At 31.8% G+C, this 18,513-nt stretch overlaps 1 protein-coding gene and 2 non-coding genes across 3 annotated transcripts; 1 reads left to right on the top strand and 2 right to left on the bottom strand.

Moving 5' to 3' along the window:
* Positions 1-2,442: 2,442 nt before the first annotated feature.
* On the bottom strand, positions 2,443-2,606 carry LOC134260304 (U1 spliceosomal RNA). Its single transcript, XR_009990515.1, has one exon. It is a non-coding gene; the product is annotated as a U1 spliceosomal RNA (small nuclear RNA).
* A 2,747-nt stretch (positions 2,607-5,353) lies between these two features.
* Positions 5,354-5,517, bottom strand: LOC134260303 (U1 spliceosomal RNA). The gene has a single exon (XR_009990514.1). It is a non-coding gene; the product is annotated as a U1 spliceosomal RNA (small nuclear RNA).
* Positions 5,518-9,717: 4,200 nt separating this feature from the next.
* Positions 9,718-18,507, top strand: LOC134260302 (multiple epidermal growth factor-like domains protein 11; the record flags this gene model as incomplete). Its single annotated transcript, XM_062742871.1, has 10 exons — positions 9,718-9,816; positions 10,823-11,050; positions 13,030-13,278; positions 13,392-13,529; positions 13,630-13,770; positions 14,106-14,246; positions 16,847-16,990; positions 17,701-17,832; positions 18,147-18,287; positions 18,436-18,507. Coding segments are annotated over exons 1-10 (1,441 nt in total), but the record flags the coding sequence as incomplete, so codon positions are not given.
* Positions 18,508-18,513: the final 6 nt, after the last annotated feature.

Here is an 18,513-nt window from a genome sequence, read left to right as displayed (position 1 = left end):
CTACACGTGCAGGGCATGTGTAGGGAATTGCACCAAAAATTCGATATGGCTGTCAAATGCTAGAATTATTTTACTGCATTTAAGTTGTCAAGTATTTGATAGTTTGATTGTGATAAAAGTAATTTAGTGGACCATGTTTTGTGCCTTTTTTGAAAAAAAATTGAAACGCTTGGTATTTTGTAAAATAAAAAATAAACAAGTTTGGCAAGAATTAATGGTTGATAAAGTTACTTAATATTTTAGACTATGGCTAAATATTTTGTATAGAGGATTGCCTTGGTGGCTAGGAATATGTTTTATAAATATTTCTTTGTCTTTTCATAAATTGTTTCGTTTTTGAAGGATTTAAAAAGTTGTTCACATTCGTAACAAATATTTAAAAAAAATCTTCTGCAAATAGAATCCCCTAAGCTGGTTGAAATGTTGACGTCCACATTGAATATGCTACACTACACCAAATTTCACTTGATTACAAGGTGTAAATTGTCTACACCGGGAGTAGTATGGTGTAGACAAATCAAACGCGCTCTTAGTGGTTCTTGAGAAGATTTTTAATAGATTTTCATGATATATATTTCAATGGACCCCTCCAGCCCGAGAGTTACGATTTAAATATTTAGAATCTACACTACCCCAGGGTGCTTCCAAATAAGTTTCAGCTTAACTGGCCCATTGGTTGTTGCAGAAGATTATACTCAATGTATACTCAATGTAAAACTGGGATTCCTGTTGTGGCCTCGTCCTGTCCTGGGGGTAGTGATTTGAACTAGCTGCAGAACTGAAGGTCTCCGAAAAAACATATTGACAATCCGGTCTGTCAAATATTTTTTTTCGGAATGCTACAATTCTGCAGCTAGATTTGAACAATTTAGAATGAATACTTTAATTAGTACTATCACAGGATGCTTACGCATCAGTTTTCCTATCCCAATGGTTCTTGAGAAGAAATTTTTATAGACTTTTCCTATATTTCAATGTAAAAATTATATTATCTATTTAGGCCCCACCCTACCTCAGAGAGTCATGATTTGAACAATTTAGAATCTACAATACCTTAGCATGCCTCCACATAAATTGCAGGTTTTTTTTGGCCCAGTCGTTTTTAAAGGGCCCTATCCTATTTTTGTCTTTTCTTGATTATCTCTCCTTAGAAGGGACCTCGGTTTTTCGCTTTATCAATTTGAACTTCCCTTCACCAAAAGAAGCTTTGTACCAATTTTGGTTAATCTGACTTAGTGGTTCTTGATAATTGAAAATATGAAAATTTATAGACAGGCGGATAAATGACAATAGATGACACTAGAAAAACACACTCCAACTTTCAGCTCAGGTTGGCTAAAAGTAGGAGAGAAATAACTGTAACATTCTAACAAATTATATAATTTTTGACGAAGCTTCTGATAAGAAATGCATTATTCAAATACTATTTTTGTCTCTTTTTTTTTTGTATCCGAGAACATAACAAATAGGCCTTATAAGCGAAGTACGGAAGCCTATTTAGGACCTATCAAAAATATTTTTGTATTCGATATACCGAATTGTCGAATTTGTCGTTACAACATATTCAAAATTTTGTTATAACAGATTAAATTTGATAAAATGAATTTGCAATTTGTATTTACGAATTCTGAAATTTGTAATGACGAATTTAAGTCGTTTAATCAAATTTGACAATTGGGGCCTATAGAAAAGTATTTGTGAATTTATCACAAATTCAAAAATTGTAATAACGATTTTGATCTGTTTGAAGGGAATTAATTCGTTATTACAATTATTTGAATTCCTTATAAGAACTTATAACAAATTTAAGATATCTGTTATAACAGATTTATTCCGTAATAACGAATTCCAAAAAAATATTTATATAATGAATTCGTCTTAACAAATTCTACAATTTGTTATATCGAATTCAAAAATATTTTTGATAAGTCCTAAATGGGCTTCCGTACAGATTTTTTTAAACAGAGATTTTGTCAAATTATACACATCAGGGACCTTTATACTTAGTATATATAGGCCCCTGAAACAATACGTATGAAAAACTTTTATTTAGCGAAAAAAAAATGAAGGATTACTCGAATAATTTTTTTTCAATTTTAAATTTCAATAATATATTAACAAAAAAGTGGAGGTAATACCTTTTCGGAGACCCTCATAAATATATATTCACCTGGGGTGCCAGGAGCTCCCTGGATCAGATAAAAATTGATTTATAAGCCATGATGAAGACCCTGCCAATTCTGTTCTTTCAAAAAACATACATGTATTTCTTTTTTTTTTAAATTTTATAGCGTAAAACCTATGTGAAATATATACACTAGTAACTAAAATATAAAGAGTATATTTAACGATTTTAACAAGGAATTGGATAAGGATGTATTTCTAAACAATACCGGGTACCGTGTGGTATTAAAAGCAGTCCGTTCTTCTATTTAAATTGATCAGGGGTTAGCGCGAACGCAGACCCCTACACTAAAAAATTACGTGCCCGAGTAACCCGCATTTGGGGTTATCGCAGACTTCAGCCAAACCGGAGTGCAATGGTAAGGCCTCGATCTGGGGGAACCACCTTGCTGATCATGGTATCCCCTGCACCAGGTAAGTATGATTTGAATAGGGCTATAAAGGTATATATAATAACTTGACTAAGGATTATTTAAAGTGGTAAAATTTAAAAACTGCAAATTAAAGCACTTTTTCTTTTGAAAATGCAATTAAATTCACCAATAATAATTAAATTTTGAATTTACGTTTTTATGTTTTTGCTAATGGTGTAAAAATATTTTAAATTTTTTTCCGGGTATCAAAAAATAAAATATATTACTTATATCTAGCTTGTCTGGTTTTTGTATGTACTACAACACCGATTATCTTTCCTGAATATTTTATTACGTACATTAACAAAATCATATTCTAATGCAAGTATGTGCTTTAAAACTTAAAGCAAGTCCCTATGTTTTTTTTATGTAATATAAATTTCTTTCAACATATTTTTAAAATTCTGTAATGATAATGCAATTTAGCTCAATTCTCATTTTATTTATTCATTTAAGGAAAAGATACAAAGGGAAGCCAAGATGGATAACTCTTAATTATAACGATTATTTCAGGTCAAGATTTACCTTGACTGAGAAAAACTTTTATTGGCTGGTTGGAGCTTCACAGTATTTTTAAATTAAATTCACAAAACTTAAAAATTGCATACATATAAACATAATTATATTACTCATTAAGTAACAGGATTGTAGTTTAAAGTTAAATAAATATTTACAAAATATATATAATTTTTAACAATCCAATTAAAATAAGATCTTTGATGTGCGTCAACTAAATTGCTTTGTATAGTTTTGTACTACAGTTTTGTGTAGCGTCTAGAGCGCTGAAATGCATCCGTCCAGAGGATCAAAGATCTAATTTAAAAAAAATCTATATATTGAAAACAACGATAATTTGCCATCTTGTCCATTCAAAAACAATGACTATACAGTATTTCTTTTTTTTTTTAATTTTAAAAAAATTATACTCCCTCTCTAAACTCCACAGATTGAAATTGCTTCTAAACAGGTCTGCAAAGAGTGAATAAAAATGCAAATGTGTTCAATATCCAAAATAATTTATTATATTTTAAAACAGTCATTGTCACCATGACGTAGTCTTTTTTTCATAAATTTTTTATTACTTGAAGTATTGGCAAAATTATATCCCTATGTTCTATAGGAAAGTTTAAATTGACTTTAAAGGGGGGGGGGGGTAACTGAAATCAACTGACAGTCATTAAATATATTTCAGAAGAATACATTTTTATTCTCATACAGACTGTGTTTCTATGAATGGCACTTATATTTAAGTTTTTAAAAATGGGGGAGGGGGATAAAGAATCTTCTTAATATTATTTTTTTTCTTTCAAGTTGTAGATAAAGTAGATATGAAGCGAAAAGTAGATTAAGAAAAAAAATCGCTGTATAAAAAAATCAGGTCCAATATATTGTTAAAATATTTTTTTTAGACCTACTTCATACATACCTTGTATCTGTATGTCAACATGGTAGTGGGTATCGTAATTTCCCAAATTAGAACTTTTCAGAGTTATGTTTTAAAATTTGAATTATGAATTTTAGTTTTCAGGCCCAGGTACCTGACATTATAAATCCAAAAATAACCCCATACCTATTGGGTTTATCATTTTTATATAAGAAAAATAAGTATCTCGTCATGCATGTGCCTGTGTTTACAGGTTCTATAGGTTGTTGTTTTGATTTTCACGTTTCATGTTTCAAGGACAAACATTTTGTATTTTGGAATTTTACAAACAATATTTTAACTCGTATTAGCCCAGATAAACACATATGCCGTACGTAGTTGTGCTTTGGTGTGCTCATATGAGTCCAAATGTTCTTATCGCGATAGTAAAATCATTTAATTTGTAAAGCTGTAGTATAGGTAGAATTTAGATAAGTCTACATAAGGCAACAAAGTTTAAAAAAGATATTTTTAGCATATAGGTCATAGTCAAGGTCACAAGGTCACAAGGTCATTGATCTTGCTGTCATGTGAAAGGGCTTAATTAGTGGAGTATGCATGCCAAATATTAAGTCTCTATCTTTCTTCGTTCAAAAGTTATGTCGAAGGTTAAAGTTTTCCGACAAAAAAGCTATATTTAGCATAAAGGTCACAGTCAAGGTCACATGGCCATTGACCTTAGTGTCATTTAAAAGAGCTTAATAAGTGGTGTATGCATTCCAAATATAAAGTCTCTATCTTTTAATGTCCAAAAGCTACTTCAAAGGTTAAAGTTTGCAGAAAAAATTATTTTTAGCACATAGGTCGCAGTCAAGGTCACAAGTTCATTGACCTTGGTTTCATTTGAAAGAACTTTATTAGTGAAGTGTGCATACAAAATTTAATATGAAGTCTCTTTCATGGTTCAAAAGTTATGACAAAGGTTAAAGTTTGCAGACAAACAGACAAAAAGATAAACAGACAAACAGACAGACAGACAGGACAAAAACAATATACGTCTCGGATAAAATATGAAGTGTCTTTCTTTCACGGTTCAAAAGTTATGACAAAGGTTAAAGTTTGCAGAAAACAGACAAACAGACAGACAGACAGGACAAAAACAATATACGCCTCGGATCTTTCGATTCGGGCGCATAATAAAAATACTTTTTTGTTCAATCGTAATTTCATATGAATATAATATGTGAAGTATATAAAACTAAATTAAAACGAGTATAATAATCAGTTGTGAAGATTTTTTCCATGAACAAGAAGTGTATAATTTTTTTTTCAAGAGTGATACTATTACAACCCTATGAAGTGGAATGAAATCGATACTTTTATTAAAATTGATCAGGGGTTAGCGCGAACGCAGACCCCTACACTAAAAAATTACGTGCCCGAGTAACCCGCATTTGGGGTTATCGCAGACTTCAGCCAAACCGGAGTGCAATGGTAAGGCCTCGATCTGGGGGAACCACCTTGCTGATCATGGTATCCCCTGCACCAGGTAAGTATGATTAGAAAAGGGTGGTTAGACTTCATATAATATTTGCACTTGTCATTTTTTGTCACAAGAAGTATTATAAAATTAGCGTTTAATTTTGAATTTTCGAAAAAACAGAGTGAATCAATCTTTATTTTGTGCTAATAAAGACATTTTCTCTTATGTGTTCATTTTTATTGTTTAACCTTATGATCAAGTTTTTATCCTTTTGTTTATATAAACGACATTGATATTGCCTGACCGAGTACAATATGCCAAATTTACTGATTACCTTTCCTGAACATACTTGAAACATGCTGGAAAAAGTCAAGATGTTATTAAATTCTTTTTATATGGTTTCCTAACTGGTAAAAATTTAGTTCTTGTATGTCAATAGTATTTTACTTATCAAATTATCTTATGAATTTGATTAAATAAAGCATTTCTAAATGAAATTTAGGAACGAAACATAAAACAAGATAGACAACTCTAGCATATATTAAACCTAAAAGCAAAGGGAGACGTACGGTTGGAGCTTGAGTTTAGGCCTATAACTTATACATGTAAGACTTGAATATGCCACCTGTACTTTAAATAAGCGTTTTCATTTCATTGCTATATTCTATTTGAAAAATCAATTAAAGCAAAGTAGTGATCTTTGCAGTGTTGCTCACAGGCAATTGTTTCGGAAATAAATTAAGATATGTAGAACTCTGAATATTATACTCAGTACCCCCCCCCCCTTTCAGAAACGCACTCATTTACACTTTCAGAAGAAATGAACAGTTTGTCAGTGCCTGTGGTGTGGCTACTCAGTACTGTGACGTATCCAGCTGTAGGACGGAGCTCGAGGGGTGTATGTACGGGGGTTGCAACCCCCCCCCCCCTTGATTCGCGATAAACAGAGAGAGAGAGAGAAAATAGTATTTTTTAGCTACAGAGAATGTTCAGTAAAAGCTAGGCTAATGTAGCAGGTTAATGTTCCATAGTAGAATGATGTTCCGTTTATCCGTGGGATAGGATTTGGGGAATCGGATATATTCATAGGCAATTTATTTTTTTCCCTGGTCCACTCACTTTCATATACGATCTAAGGACTACGGTCTGTGTTAAATAATTCCTTTAAATCATCTTCGCAAGCCAAGTGTCCGATTCGTTTACCCTCAGTCATCTTTCTTTGGGGATGAGAGTAAACGAATCAGATACTTGCCGGCCTTGGTTAGCGAAGTACATATAGGCCCCTTAGGCAATATTTGATGTTTTCTGTCAACTCTATAACATTGCACAAACACGTAAAAGTATCAAGTATGCAGGTGTACATAGCATGTTTTGAACAAAAGCATCGACTTACCTTTTTATTAAAATGGTTGATACCTGATTCAGTGTACAGCATCTCTCTTTTTTGGAGATTGTAAACAAAAGGTAGATAACTCCCAAACCAAGACTAACAGCTGCACCGTCTGTTTACATTCTAAATGGTAGGCTTAGGTGAATTTGATATGTTCTGACTGAGAACAAGGAACTGAAATGATACGAAACATTTTTCTTTTTAAAATAAAAATCATTATTTATCATGTATATTGCAATTTTTCTAGAATTTTTTTTTTTTTCTAAAGATAAACATTTGTATAGTACATGTATAATTTAGATTTAATTCATAAGGACTTGAGTAAATGAATTGATGAAAACTGCGAGCACGTTTGCTATGTGACAAATTAATTGCGGACTGTGTAAAACTTGACGTCACCTCACAAAATATGTGGCAAATGCTTTCATTCGAACTGCCCCCATTGTAGAAGATATAATTATACGATTGGAGGTTAACTAGAAAAAGAAGATTTTCTTCAGGGTTTATTTAATTTAATCGAAATGTTGTTTATTGAACATATAAATTCGGTTTAGAGACAGTTTGATGGCTAAATATGATGGTCAATCATCGTCTTATATCTGGTTGGTAACACCCCCACCTCGAAGACCAAGATCGACTGTAGTGCCTCGTATACGTAGTAACAATGCATGTTTTAGTAACCGTAACAAAAACGACTAATCAGAGGATATTGAACTCTGTTAATAATTTATCAAAAGGATCTTGGGAAGATGCCTATCTTCATCGGATTGCCAATCCACATTAATGTAAAATGTGACCGAAAACTATAGCAGCAACTACTCAAAAATTATGGCCAAATTTGCTGGGTTTTTTTTCAAAAGTCAATCGAAGTCAAAGGTCAAGGGGAAAAGGAAGCATTTGGTACATGTACCAAATAAAAGGCCGGTCTTGACACAAGAAATACATCTGTGAAATACGAAAGCCAAGAATGTGGTAGCACACTTACTGTTCAAAAGTTGTGACCAAGGTTGAAGTTGTCAAAATAAAGTAGTTAAAAAAAGGTTATTGTTGGTACCTAATACAAAAAAACTTGCCACAGAACAGAACAGAACATTTTATATCTAATTTAGAGCCCATAACAGACAAGTATGAGATTGTTAACAATAATAAGGAAAAGATAAGCCAGTGAATAGCAGAACATTATACAATTAGTAATTGACATAAATCATTTCAACAATAATCCTGTCTAAAAGGAATACATCAAATATGCATGTATGTGTAAAAGATTAATACTATTATAACATGTTGTCATTTATAAATTTGCCCACAAAATTAAGAGTTTCCTTATCTTCTGTATTGAGTAACAAATAATAAAGTTTTTGCTCATCATCTAAAGCTGAAAATAGTGGAAATTTATGATTAATTAACTGAAATATTTCTTTTCTTTGATGATCAAATTTTTTACATGCTATTAAAAAAAATGAGTTTCATCATCTATATGTTGGTAGAATTACATCTATTAATCGATATTCTCGAGGAATATTGGTAAATCTTCCCACTTCAATTTGTAATCTGTGACAGGAAATTCTTAATTTACATAGAAATTTTCTGTGATGAAAATTTTTAACAACTGATAAATAATTCTCATAACCCCAATTTTGTTTGAGTTTCACATATGTGGATAATTTGCCATCGGCATAACTTTTATGACTTGTATACCATCTCTTCACATAATAATCTAACAAAATTTTATGACAAAATGACTTAAATTTATATTTCCCATAACAAATAACTTCATCTTTAATATTCAGTAATTTTCTTAATTTCTGTAAAAGGAATACACGTAAGCAATCTCAGAAAACCATTGAAACAATAGAAATTGCGAGCAGAGCAAACGCAGAACTCTAGAAACATCAGATGTTTTTTTTTAAGTTATAGCCAAGGTTAAAGTTTTTTTTTTTTAAAAGAAGAAAAGTTCGAACTCGTTTAGAGCAGAGGGTGCAAATTGTAAGTGCCTAACCGTCCATAATTTTGAAAAAGTGGGTCAAAGGCAAAGAGGTCAAATATATTGGTACTCAAAGAAGGGTCTTGTCACAAGGATATGAAAGCCAAAGCCCCAACCAATCAAAAGTTAAAAAGGTTAAGTTTTTGCAGACAAATAGACATACGTGGGACATAAAGAACAAAAAGTATATGCCTGTTAATTTTTGATAGTAGTGAATAAAATATTTTCATAACTTTTATATAAACTCCACAACTGATCTAAGTCGCGATCGATGAAAATGAGTAGCAACTGTTCCTTCGTCAAGCGATATGAACTTGCTTGACGGGCGACGGACACTCTTTGATTAGAAAAGCTCACTTGACTTTCCGGCTAGAAATTTGTTTCGGGAAACCCAAAATATCTTTCTGATCAAAAAGCAATATATTTTAAGATGTGCAATGTGTAATGAAGTCTCATTATTTTTTTTTTTTTTTTTTTTTTGAATGAGTTAGGAGGAGTTGCGGATAAGGAATGGCAACCCTCAATGGTAACATACAGACGGACAGACACCCTATCTAAAACTAGATATTGTACAGTCTTCCTTCTTTTCAAGCGGGAGTATAATAAGCACCAAATTAAAGCTTTTTAACAACTTTACCTAACGTTTGTCAGAACTTATCTGATCTACTTTCGGTTTTCATTCCTGAACAGTCTTGAACATTTTGCTGCTTAAACTTCTTTAGAGCAAAGTTTATTATCATTTTTTGTGATTTTTATTTAGATCTATTTATTTATTTCATTTTTTATACTATTGTACACGAAATAAAATAAAATATTTCAGATGAAATAAGATTTTAAAATCATCAAAGTTTGGCTAAAATATGCCACCATATGTCAGTTCTTCATACTACTTCCTGGTCAGTGTTCAGTTCTTTTCTTTATTCCTTTCTTACAAATGCTACAACATGCAAATTTATATTTATTTGGTGTTTCTGAGTATTGTGACGATTTTTGGTTATGGTGAGTACAAATTCTCTGTTAGTCTATAGCTTTGTTATTAGCGTTCTTGTTCATTTGTTCCCTTTATCAACGAAAAAATGTTGAACCGCATTGATATATTTGTCTCTGTCTGTAAATCTGGGACATTTGATTAAAAGAATTATATTCTAGGAAACTTTTAAATTACTTATTGTTTTGACAGTCAAATTCAAGGTCTATTAGAGCAATATATTTAAAGGGACCTGGACATAGATTTGAAGTAAATAATTTCTACAAAAAAAAATCCACATACACCATAACATGTATATAATAATGAGTAATATATTGCTAGAACATTTTACACAAAAATATTATAAAAACGTGTTTTCAAATTTTCTTTATCTTGAAATTATATAAACTACGAATTTTAGGACGCGTTTAATTGATACTTATCCTTGCCTTTTGTCCACATCAGTGCCTGATTTATGGAATTTTAATTTTAAGGGGTGAGTCTGCAGAATGTGATGCCAAAGATTATATATGTTTTATAGATTTTTCTAGTCTCTTTTGACCCCCTATAATGATGTATATTTTTTACTTTTCGTCATTTACTTGAATAAGTGACTTTTTGCACTTTCATTGCTGCTTTTATTTAATTTTACTCCATCAAAAACCTAGTTCAGTCATCTTGGCTTCCGTATACTTATATAAATAACAAAGGATCACTAAGTGAATTATTTTTAAAAGTAGTTTTGTTGTTTTGTAGAAGAATTTTGATGATGTTCATGGGTAGTTTATTTTCTAATTTTTGAAAATTTCTCATTTTGTCGATGTAGGCTTAATTTTCAATGAAAAATATATCTACCCATTTTGCGAAATGCTTTAATTAAAATGATCGTGAAAATAGACTTAAATTCTTGCAGTCAATAATTTATAACTAAAAAAAAAACTATTTTACATCTGTTGAGAAAAAAAAAAAAAAAAACCTGAATGACTCCACAATAATATCGAAACAAAAAGTTGTTATTTTTACATGTCTTCTAAACAGAGGATTTATCAAAAAATAAGAATGCCTATCAAAGTTCAACATCTTACTGCAAACCTGCTTGTACTGCTTCAAATGCAATGGATGGAAACATACAAACATGTACGAAGACAAAGGAAATCGGTACAAACAATCCAAACAAGTGGGTCTGGTGGTATGTAGATCTGGGAGACATAAACAGTATATACAGTATCAGGATACAGTTTAAAGATTATGGTGGAAAAGACAATGGTAAGTAGGATAGGATACCCTAAGTTTTGTGGAAATGCATGCATGAATTTAATGAAGATCGATTTATTTTACCATTGTAAACGTTAGCAGCATACATGTACGAGTTTTAATGTTTTAAGAAGCTCTAAACACTAACAGAAACTGTTTTTTGGACTCAGAAAAAAATATATCACATAAAGATATGTATATGGAGACTTTTTCATTCATTTAGAACAAAGGGTACGTGCCTTAATTATTTGCGCAGGAATATTCCAAAGTCAGTAGACTATTTGTGAGCAGAAATCACTGTTGTTTATTTACATTGAAAATAATTGATCAAATTTCTTAATCTTGGTCTTATATAATGCTAAAAATATTTTAATCTATTACAAATCATGTAATTAATATATAAATATTGCATGTAGTTAAGTGTAACATTGAAAATTTTCACCCCAAGAAAACCACTGTCAACCGAGATTGCGCCTCGATTGACAATGGTTTTCTTGGGGTGAAAATTTAATTTTCAATGTTACACTCAACTACATGCAAAATTTATTATATTATACTGAATGTTTTATACAAATACATATAACAGTGAACCGGTTGCACGCGCATAAATTCTGCGCAGTCGCTATTTTTTGGAATGTCACCCGTTCTCAAGCAATGTTGTCTGTTGCTACGCTTGAGGGCGTGGCTTCATTATTCAGCGGGTAATAGTGTTTTTTAACAAATGTTTCTCGACCAATCAGATTCAACTAATTTACATGAAAGTATAATATCTGAAAATAACAATTTCTTAAATCTTACATCTAAGGGCAGATCACTCAACTGCATAAAACTACCCTATTAATAGAGCTCTTTAGTGTGCAGTGTTTACAGCGTCCTTAAATGTGATAAATATCTTTTGAACATGCTGTAAGAAATTGAACATATTATATTTAAAGGTTGTATATTGTATCTTCTGTTTGGGACTATTGAAATATATATATTTTCTTTGAATAAATTTTTTAACTGCTCAAAATTGTGGGTAAACTAAATATATAAATTATTATTATGTACTAATTTAAAAATGACAATTTTCAAACAAGAATCGCTTGATTTGCTAAAAAAAAATTCTAAAAAGATTTTAAAACAACATACGATTACTGTTTGGATGCAGATATTGGTTTTTTTTTTTTATCTGTGAAGCCGATACATTTTCGGTACCCACCTTTTTGATGGCAGGCAGCAGTTTAGGGAATAATTTATACAATAAATTATGGTTTTGAATCTTGTGATGTTTATAAAGAGGTCAACTTGAAATAGATGAAAGATTACAGGGTTTGAATTCTTATTCTAGATTGATTGACCCCTTTTTTCCTATGTACATCATGTTACAATGTCATTATGGTGCTGGAGGGGGGGGGGTAGATTGTGCAATATTTTGCGTAAGAGGTGCAATACTCTATACATGTTTTTGAGTCCCCTTTTTCTGACCCGTATTTTGTTAACTGTGTTTGATTTCTTTCGTCAATTACTTTATTAAATGACATATTTCACTTCTACATGATGTTACATGTATTTGTTTTTGCCTATTTTAACAAAAAAAAAAACAAAAAAAAAAAAACAAAACAAAAAACAAAACAAACAAACAAACAAACACGCAAACAAAAAATTCAAGCACAGTCGTTGGCAGGAGAACTAAGTAGCCCTCTCCGATTTTTTTAATCTGATTTTTATTCTGATTATGGAGATCCTAAGGAGCTGTAGCCCTCTCCCAAATAAAAGAAAAGATAGGGCTACATTATTGCAGCTATAAGGCATATAAACATTAGATTTTTTATTCTAACAACTTTAAGACCTTAAAATCGGGATATAAACAAAAGGTACATTTCAATTTTGTGATAACGTTACATTTACATCAGCTGAATTTTTTAAAATTAAGTTATTGCTAATATATCCTTTTCACAAATATATATTAAAACACAGTAAATAGTAATAGCATATATTTCTTATTTTAGCAACAGTTATGACACAGCGAGGTCGTTTTGCTGGCTTCTCCATTTACGTGTCTAACTCTTCTAAAAAAGAGGATGGATATCTATGCTACCATAATGGGGAAAAATTACCTTTCTTAGATTTCAATACTATATGTATTACACATGGACTTTTTGTAATATTTTACAACGAAAGAGTGGATGGAGTAAATTATCCTCCAGGATATAAAACTGAAAACGTTTTCACTGAATTGTGTGAAGTAAAGGTTACAGGTAATCAAACACGAAATATTATTATTAATAAGATTTGACGATTCATACGCATTTTTTTAAATTTAGAAGAAAAAATTAGTGTCATAAATTCAGTATTAGCTATTTCTAAATAGGTTGTAAGAATACCAGTACTTATGGATATGACTGTGATCTCCAATGTCCAGAAAACTTTCAAGAACATAGATGTTACATTGTGAATGGCTCCTGTCTGGGGTGTAGACCTGGCTGGATTGGAGAGTTCTGTAATAATTGTAAGATTGAATGTATGGTGGTTTACTAGTATCTAATTATTTTCAAAGAAATCAATTTTTTTTTTTTTAAATGTTGTTCATGTGCGCTTTATCTACCTAGCCTGTCCTGTGGGATATTACGGTCTGGAGTGCAGAACACCATGTATTGGACATTGTAGAAACAACAAGCCTTGTAATCATATCACTGGACAATGTGATGAGGGTTGTGCTGACGGATGGACAGGGAGTGATTGCAGCAAAGGTTGATAATTTCTTCTTTTTTTTTACTTTATTCTTAAAAGAATAATAGTTTCGTTTTTAGCAACCTTCACAAACCATTTTTTTTTATTTCTACCTATAAATGATTTGTGATAAATGTTTATTAACAATCTAGCTATACTCTTTGCTTTTTTAGAAATTCTTTGATTTTTTTTCCAAGAACTTGTCTCAAAGGTAATAGTGATAGGTATAGTTCTTGAACATAAACATTTTTAATTATCACATTTTTCTGGTTACGAAGACACAGGAATATTTGCCTTTGTTTCAAAACACCAGATAAAGGTATTGAACGAGACTGAGATAAGTTTGATTTTACAGAATGTCCGGCAGAAACGTATGGTCCTGATTGTATGTACAACTGTAGTGGGCACTGTGTAAATGGCGTCCCTTGTAACAGAACAACTGGAAGTTGTGACTCGGGCTGTAAACCTGGATATACGGGGAAGCACTGTGATAAAGGTGTGAGGTTTGGTATATTTTTATACTGGTGTTCTTTTCTTTTAACAATTATCGACCTAGTATGATATATTGTGATATATTAAAATTTATTAAATAAAATTTAACCAATTTTTATTTTGGATTTGATATGTAAAGTTCATAACTATTGCACGATAAACAGTGTTTCTTTGACATGACTGTGATTGTTTTAGCACTACCCCCTGAATACCATAGAGTTAATACAATATAAAGATTTTTTCTTTTGGTATTTTTTCTGTTTCTTTGTGTCTGTCAGTTAGGTTAAGATGGATAATCTTATTTATTAAGGAATCACTGTCGAGTTAGTACATGTATATTATGCCAGGGCATCAACGATAGTGGGAAACATGGGATAATTTGCATAACGGTCGAAGCCCGTTATGCATAAATTATCCCATGTTTCCCACTATCGTTGTTGTTCTTGGCATACTATACTAACTATGAGGGTTGTTAGAAAAGTTCGCGGACACGTTGAATTACAGAAAATTTATTGTGTACTGTGAAGTATGACCTATGTCTGAATGAATTCCTACATTTTGTTTATTGGTATGTAAAAAATCAGGTCCATATAACAAAATCTTAAATTTTACAACTCTTTCTGCTATGGGGTCATGGGATTCACGGAGCAATCACTTGACGTAAGGCGACGTGACAACCAGATTTCAACCCGTTAAGCTTTGTCGCAGTTCTATAAATCTTTCATTTCCTCAGATTTTTCTAATCTTTTTTTCTACTTTAAAATTAAATATCTAAATCAAGACATTTACTTTTCTACTATAATGTATTTTGTACTGATTCGGACATTATTGAGATCTTAAAAAATAAAAAAAGTCCATGCAGTTAATCGATCAGGTATGGAGTCTATGCAAAACCATATAGGCGCAGCGCAACGTCCATGCGATAAGGGGGTATTGAAGTATCGATGGTGTTGATCATTCAAAATGTTACTCCTTCCATTATTATGAAGCTACAACCATTTGAAAACGTTCTTTGTATGTGTAGGAAAGTCCTGGCAGCATCTTGAACAGTTAAATCTCTTTTTAGACATTTTCCTGTCTGAACACATAATTTTTACGTAGTGCAGTGCTCCATGACACTCATGACGTTCCGATTTTGGCCTGTGATTTACGCTTTGATCATTTATAAACGGCTATAAAACAGTCATATACCCTCCAATTTAGTTCAAAATTTCTCCCAGTGATGTTTCCTGCATACTTTAGCGGCAGGAAAAATATCATAAATCTCTTTGCGCTACAATTGTGCAATTTTTAATCTTAATAAAGAGTCTTTGTGATGTAAACATGCCAAAATGTAGCATGCTCCATGAAGCAAGTTTTATCAAAATAAAAATGCTGTATATTTTTCAGTAATCAACAGAGAGCACCAAATTCTGGTATATTTATCAAAAAAAAGGTTACGATTTTATCTGGAAAGTTTGACCGTTTCGTGGAAATAGCGCGCTCACAATAGAACTTGTCCGCGAACTTTTCTAACACCCCTCGTATATAGTGATTCCTTATATTTCCATTTAATTGTGAAATAAAATTCTAGATTTAGACTTGTAAATGTAGACATAGATTGAAATTACACGAGGACTCCCATGCCAATTTCAGTAGTCCTCGCCCACTGATGTCAAACACAAAGGCAGCCGCACGAGATTTACATGCATATTTAGCCTCCTTAGCGTCAGACACAGATCGAGATAGATGCGCACGAGATTTGCATGCATATTAGGCCACCTTAGCTCCTGACCTATCGACCTGCCTAATTTACATTCCAGTGGAATTATCAAAAAATCAACTCCGCTAACTTTCATAAAGTTATCACAGAGAAAAAAAAAGAAATGGAAATATTACATTTTCAGCAGTGAAATAATGTAATTTATTTAATGAATTAAAAAAATATTATTCTGCGTGAAAGGAAATCAAATCAGAATTGCAGTAAAACTCACAGTTTTCGTTCAAATAACAAAGAATGTTGTTAAAAGAATACCCCTTGACAGAACGTTTCCAAAACATTTATTTTATTCTATACCTGTCGCCCGCGTGGCGCAGTGGTTAGAGCGTCTGTTCTTGAGTCGCGAAGTAAGGAGTCAATCCTTACGTCGCGGGTTCGAATCCCACTGTGGGACGTGGAGACCGGTCCTTCGAATGAGATCGTATAAACTGAGGTCCCGTGTCGCAGTAGGTGCTGGCACGAAAAAGATCCCTCCCTGCTCAATGGTCCTGAGTGAGGAGTATACTAGGACAAAATTTGCAGCTCTCCACCGGCAAATGGTGGCGTTTCCGTATGAGTGAAAAATTCTCGAGAGTGACGTTAAACAATATACAATCAATTATTCTATATCGACGAATTTCATGCAGTTTCTCTGATGCAGTCTAAATTTCTGTAAGTCTCACAAAACGCTACGTTTCTACACTTTCTAACCGATCTATTTGATGTTGATTTTGATGAAACTTCATATAAAAATCAAATGAAACAATAAATTAAAAACAAAAAATGTTTCTTTTCAAACATTTATTATAAGAACAACCTATTAGACGTGCATGATATTCTCGATAAAGAGTTTCGGTTATATTTAGTTTGTTCCGTTGGATTCTATGGACTGAATTGCACAAAACAGTGCAATAACCACTGTCGACACGGTATAAAGCATTGTAATCACAAAGATGGACACTGTGACCTTGGATGTCAAGATGGATTTCAAGGAATCGTATGCAATGAAAGTGAGTGCATAAAAAGATTTGTTTCTTAAATTTCCTCTTTCTCCTGTTGATATTAGTTAAAATGGAAAAAGAATTATTTCTTTAAAATTATTTTAGACCAGGACTAGTCAATTAAAAATGGCCTATCCATTTTAAGAAACATGACAGCCAAAGCTAAGATCCATTGAAAGGCAGTATTCCAAACAGCGAGACATACACACTATATATAAAAGTGATATTGGAATATGATATGGAAGCAAGCTTGTTAATTATATATTTTAAGTTTTATGCGAGTCAACATATAAATACAAGTATCTGTTGTAAGTTGATAAATCAATGATAATAGATAATAGATTTAGTAAGTGCTTTACTTTTCATTCAGAGATTTCGAATGAATTTTGCTTTAAAAAAAACAACTGAAGCCTTAAATAGGTATATACCGGTAATTATTGTCCATCAGAATTCTAACAGTTTGTTAGAAGACATGGTCTTCAAAGACTAAATAAATATTGTGAATGAGAACCTCCTTATTTCTTTAATATCAACCATAGATATTTTCAATTTTTTTATAATTAGGGGTTCGTGTTTTATGCCATCTTCTCATATTTGTATTGTTTGTAGATTTTTTGTTTTACATCGATCACTGTTTGTTATCTTTATATTTCATATTAATACATTAAAAAAAACTACGATGATAGTTATACGAGAATTTTGTACATTCATTTTTAAAGCATGTGATAGTGGTAGCTATGGAATCAAGTGTGCCCATAATTGTTCTGATAAATGCCATGATGTCTGTAACCGTATTGATGGATCATGCCTCTGTTCTGAGGGATGGATGGGGTCTCCGAACTGTGACAAAGGTACGCAAAACAGAACCATGGAAGAAAAATTATTTGCTAAAATCATAATGCAGGCAGAAAAACAGTTTTAAGTGATAATATTTAAAGATGTAAAAATACTTTAACATATAATTTCTTTTTGCCATTTTTTTTTTTTTTTTTTTTTTACAAAAATGCAATATATTGTATAAGTTGTCCAAACGTTTTATGCATTTATGCCAATATTAAATTTCAAACGTTTTTAAGAAAGAGATTTTAAGATAATCATATGTCTACTGTAGTGAAACTGCATTTCTAATAATTACCGTTTAAACAAAGTCCTTTGTTTTGTTTAGAATTCCTTTTAGGCAATTATGGACTGAACTGCAAGAACAAGTGTTCAGAGAAATGTAAAAATAAAACGTGTAACATACAGAATGGAACTTGTATTTATGGATGTGTGGAGTCATTTGAAGGATCTAAATGTGACCAAAGAAGTATAATCTAACTTAATATAGTGATATTAGGATTTTTAACTTCACAATCAAATTCAATGATTTAATTATCGATTGAAATCATATTCAAGCCAAGAGATAGGCATATTGCCACTGTAATCAGACAGTTTTGATATTTTCTTTTTACAAGAACCATTTCAGCAAGGCGACCCAGTAAAACCTGTAGCAGTGGGAGGGGCGGTTGGAGCTGTATTTCTTGTAATCATCA

This window comes from Saccostrea cucullata, unplaced genomic scaffold, assembly GCF_032062105.1.
Source record: "Saccostrea cucullata isolate Sc308-1 unplaced genomic scaffold, CSIRO_AGI_Scuc_v1 ctg12876, whole genome shotgun sequence".
Taxonomy (NCBI): domain Eukaryota; kingdom Metazoa; phylum Mollusca; class Bivalvia; order Ostreida; family Ostreidae; genus Saccostrea; species Saccostrea cuccullata.
Note: the sequence above shows the minus strand (reverse complement) of the source record. Positions and strands in the feature narration are given on the sequence as shown.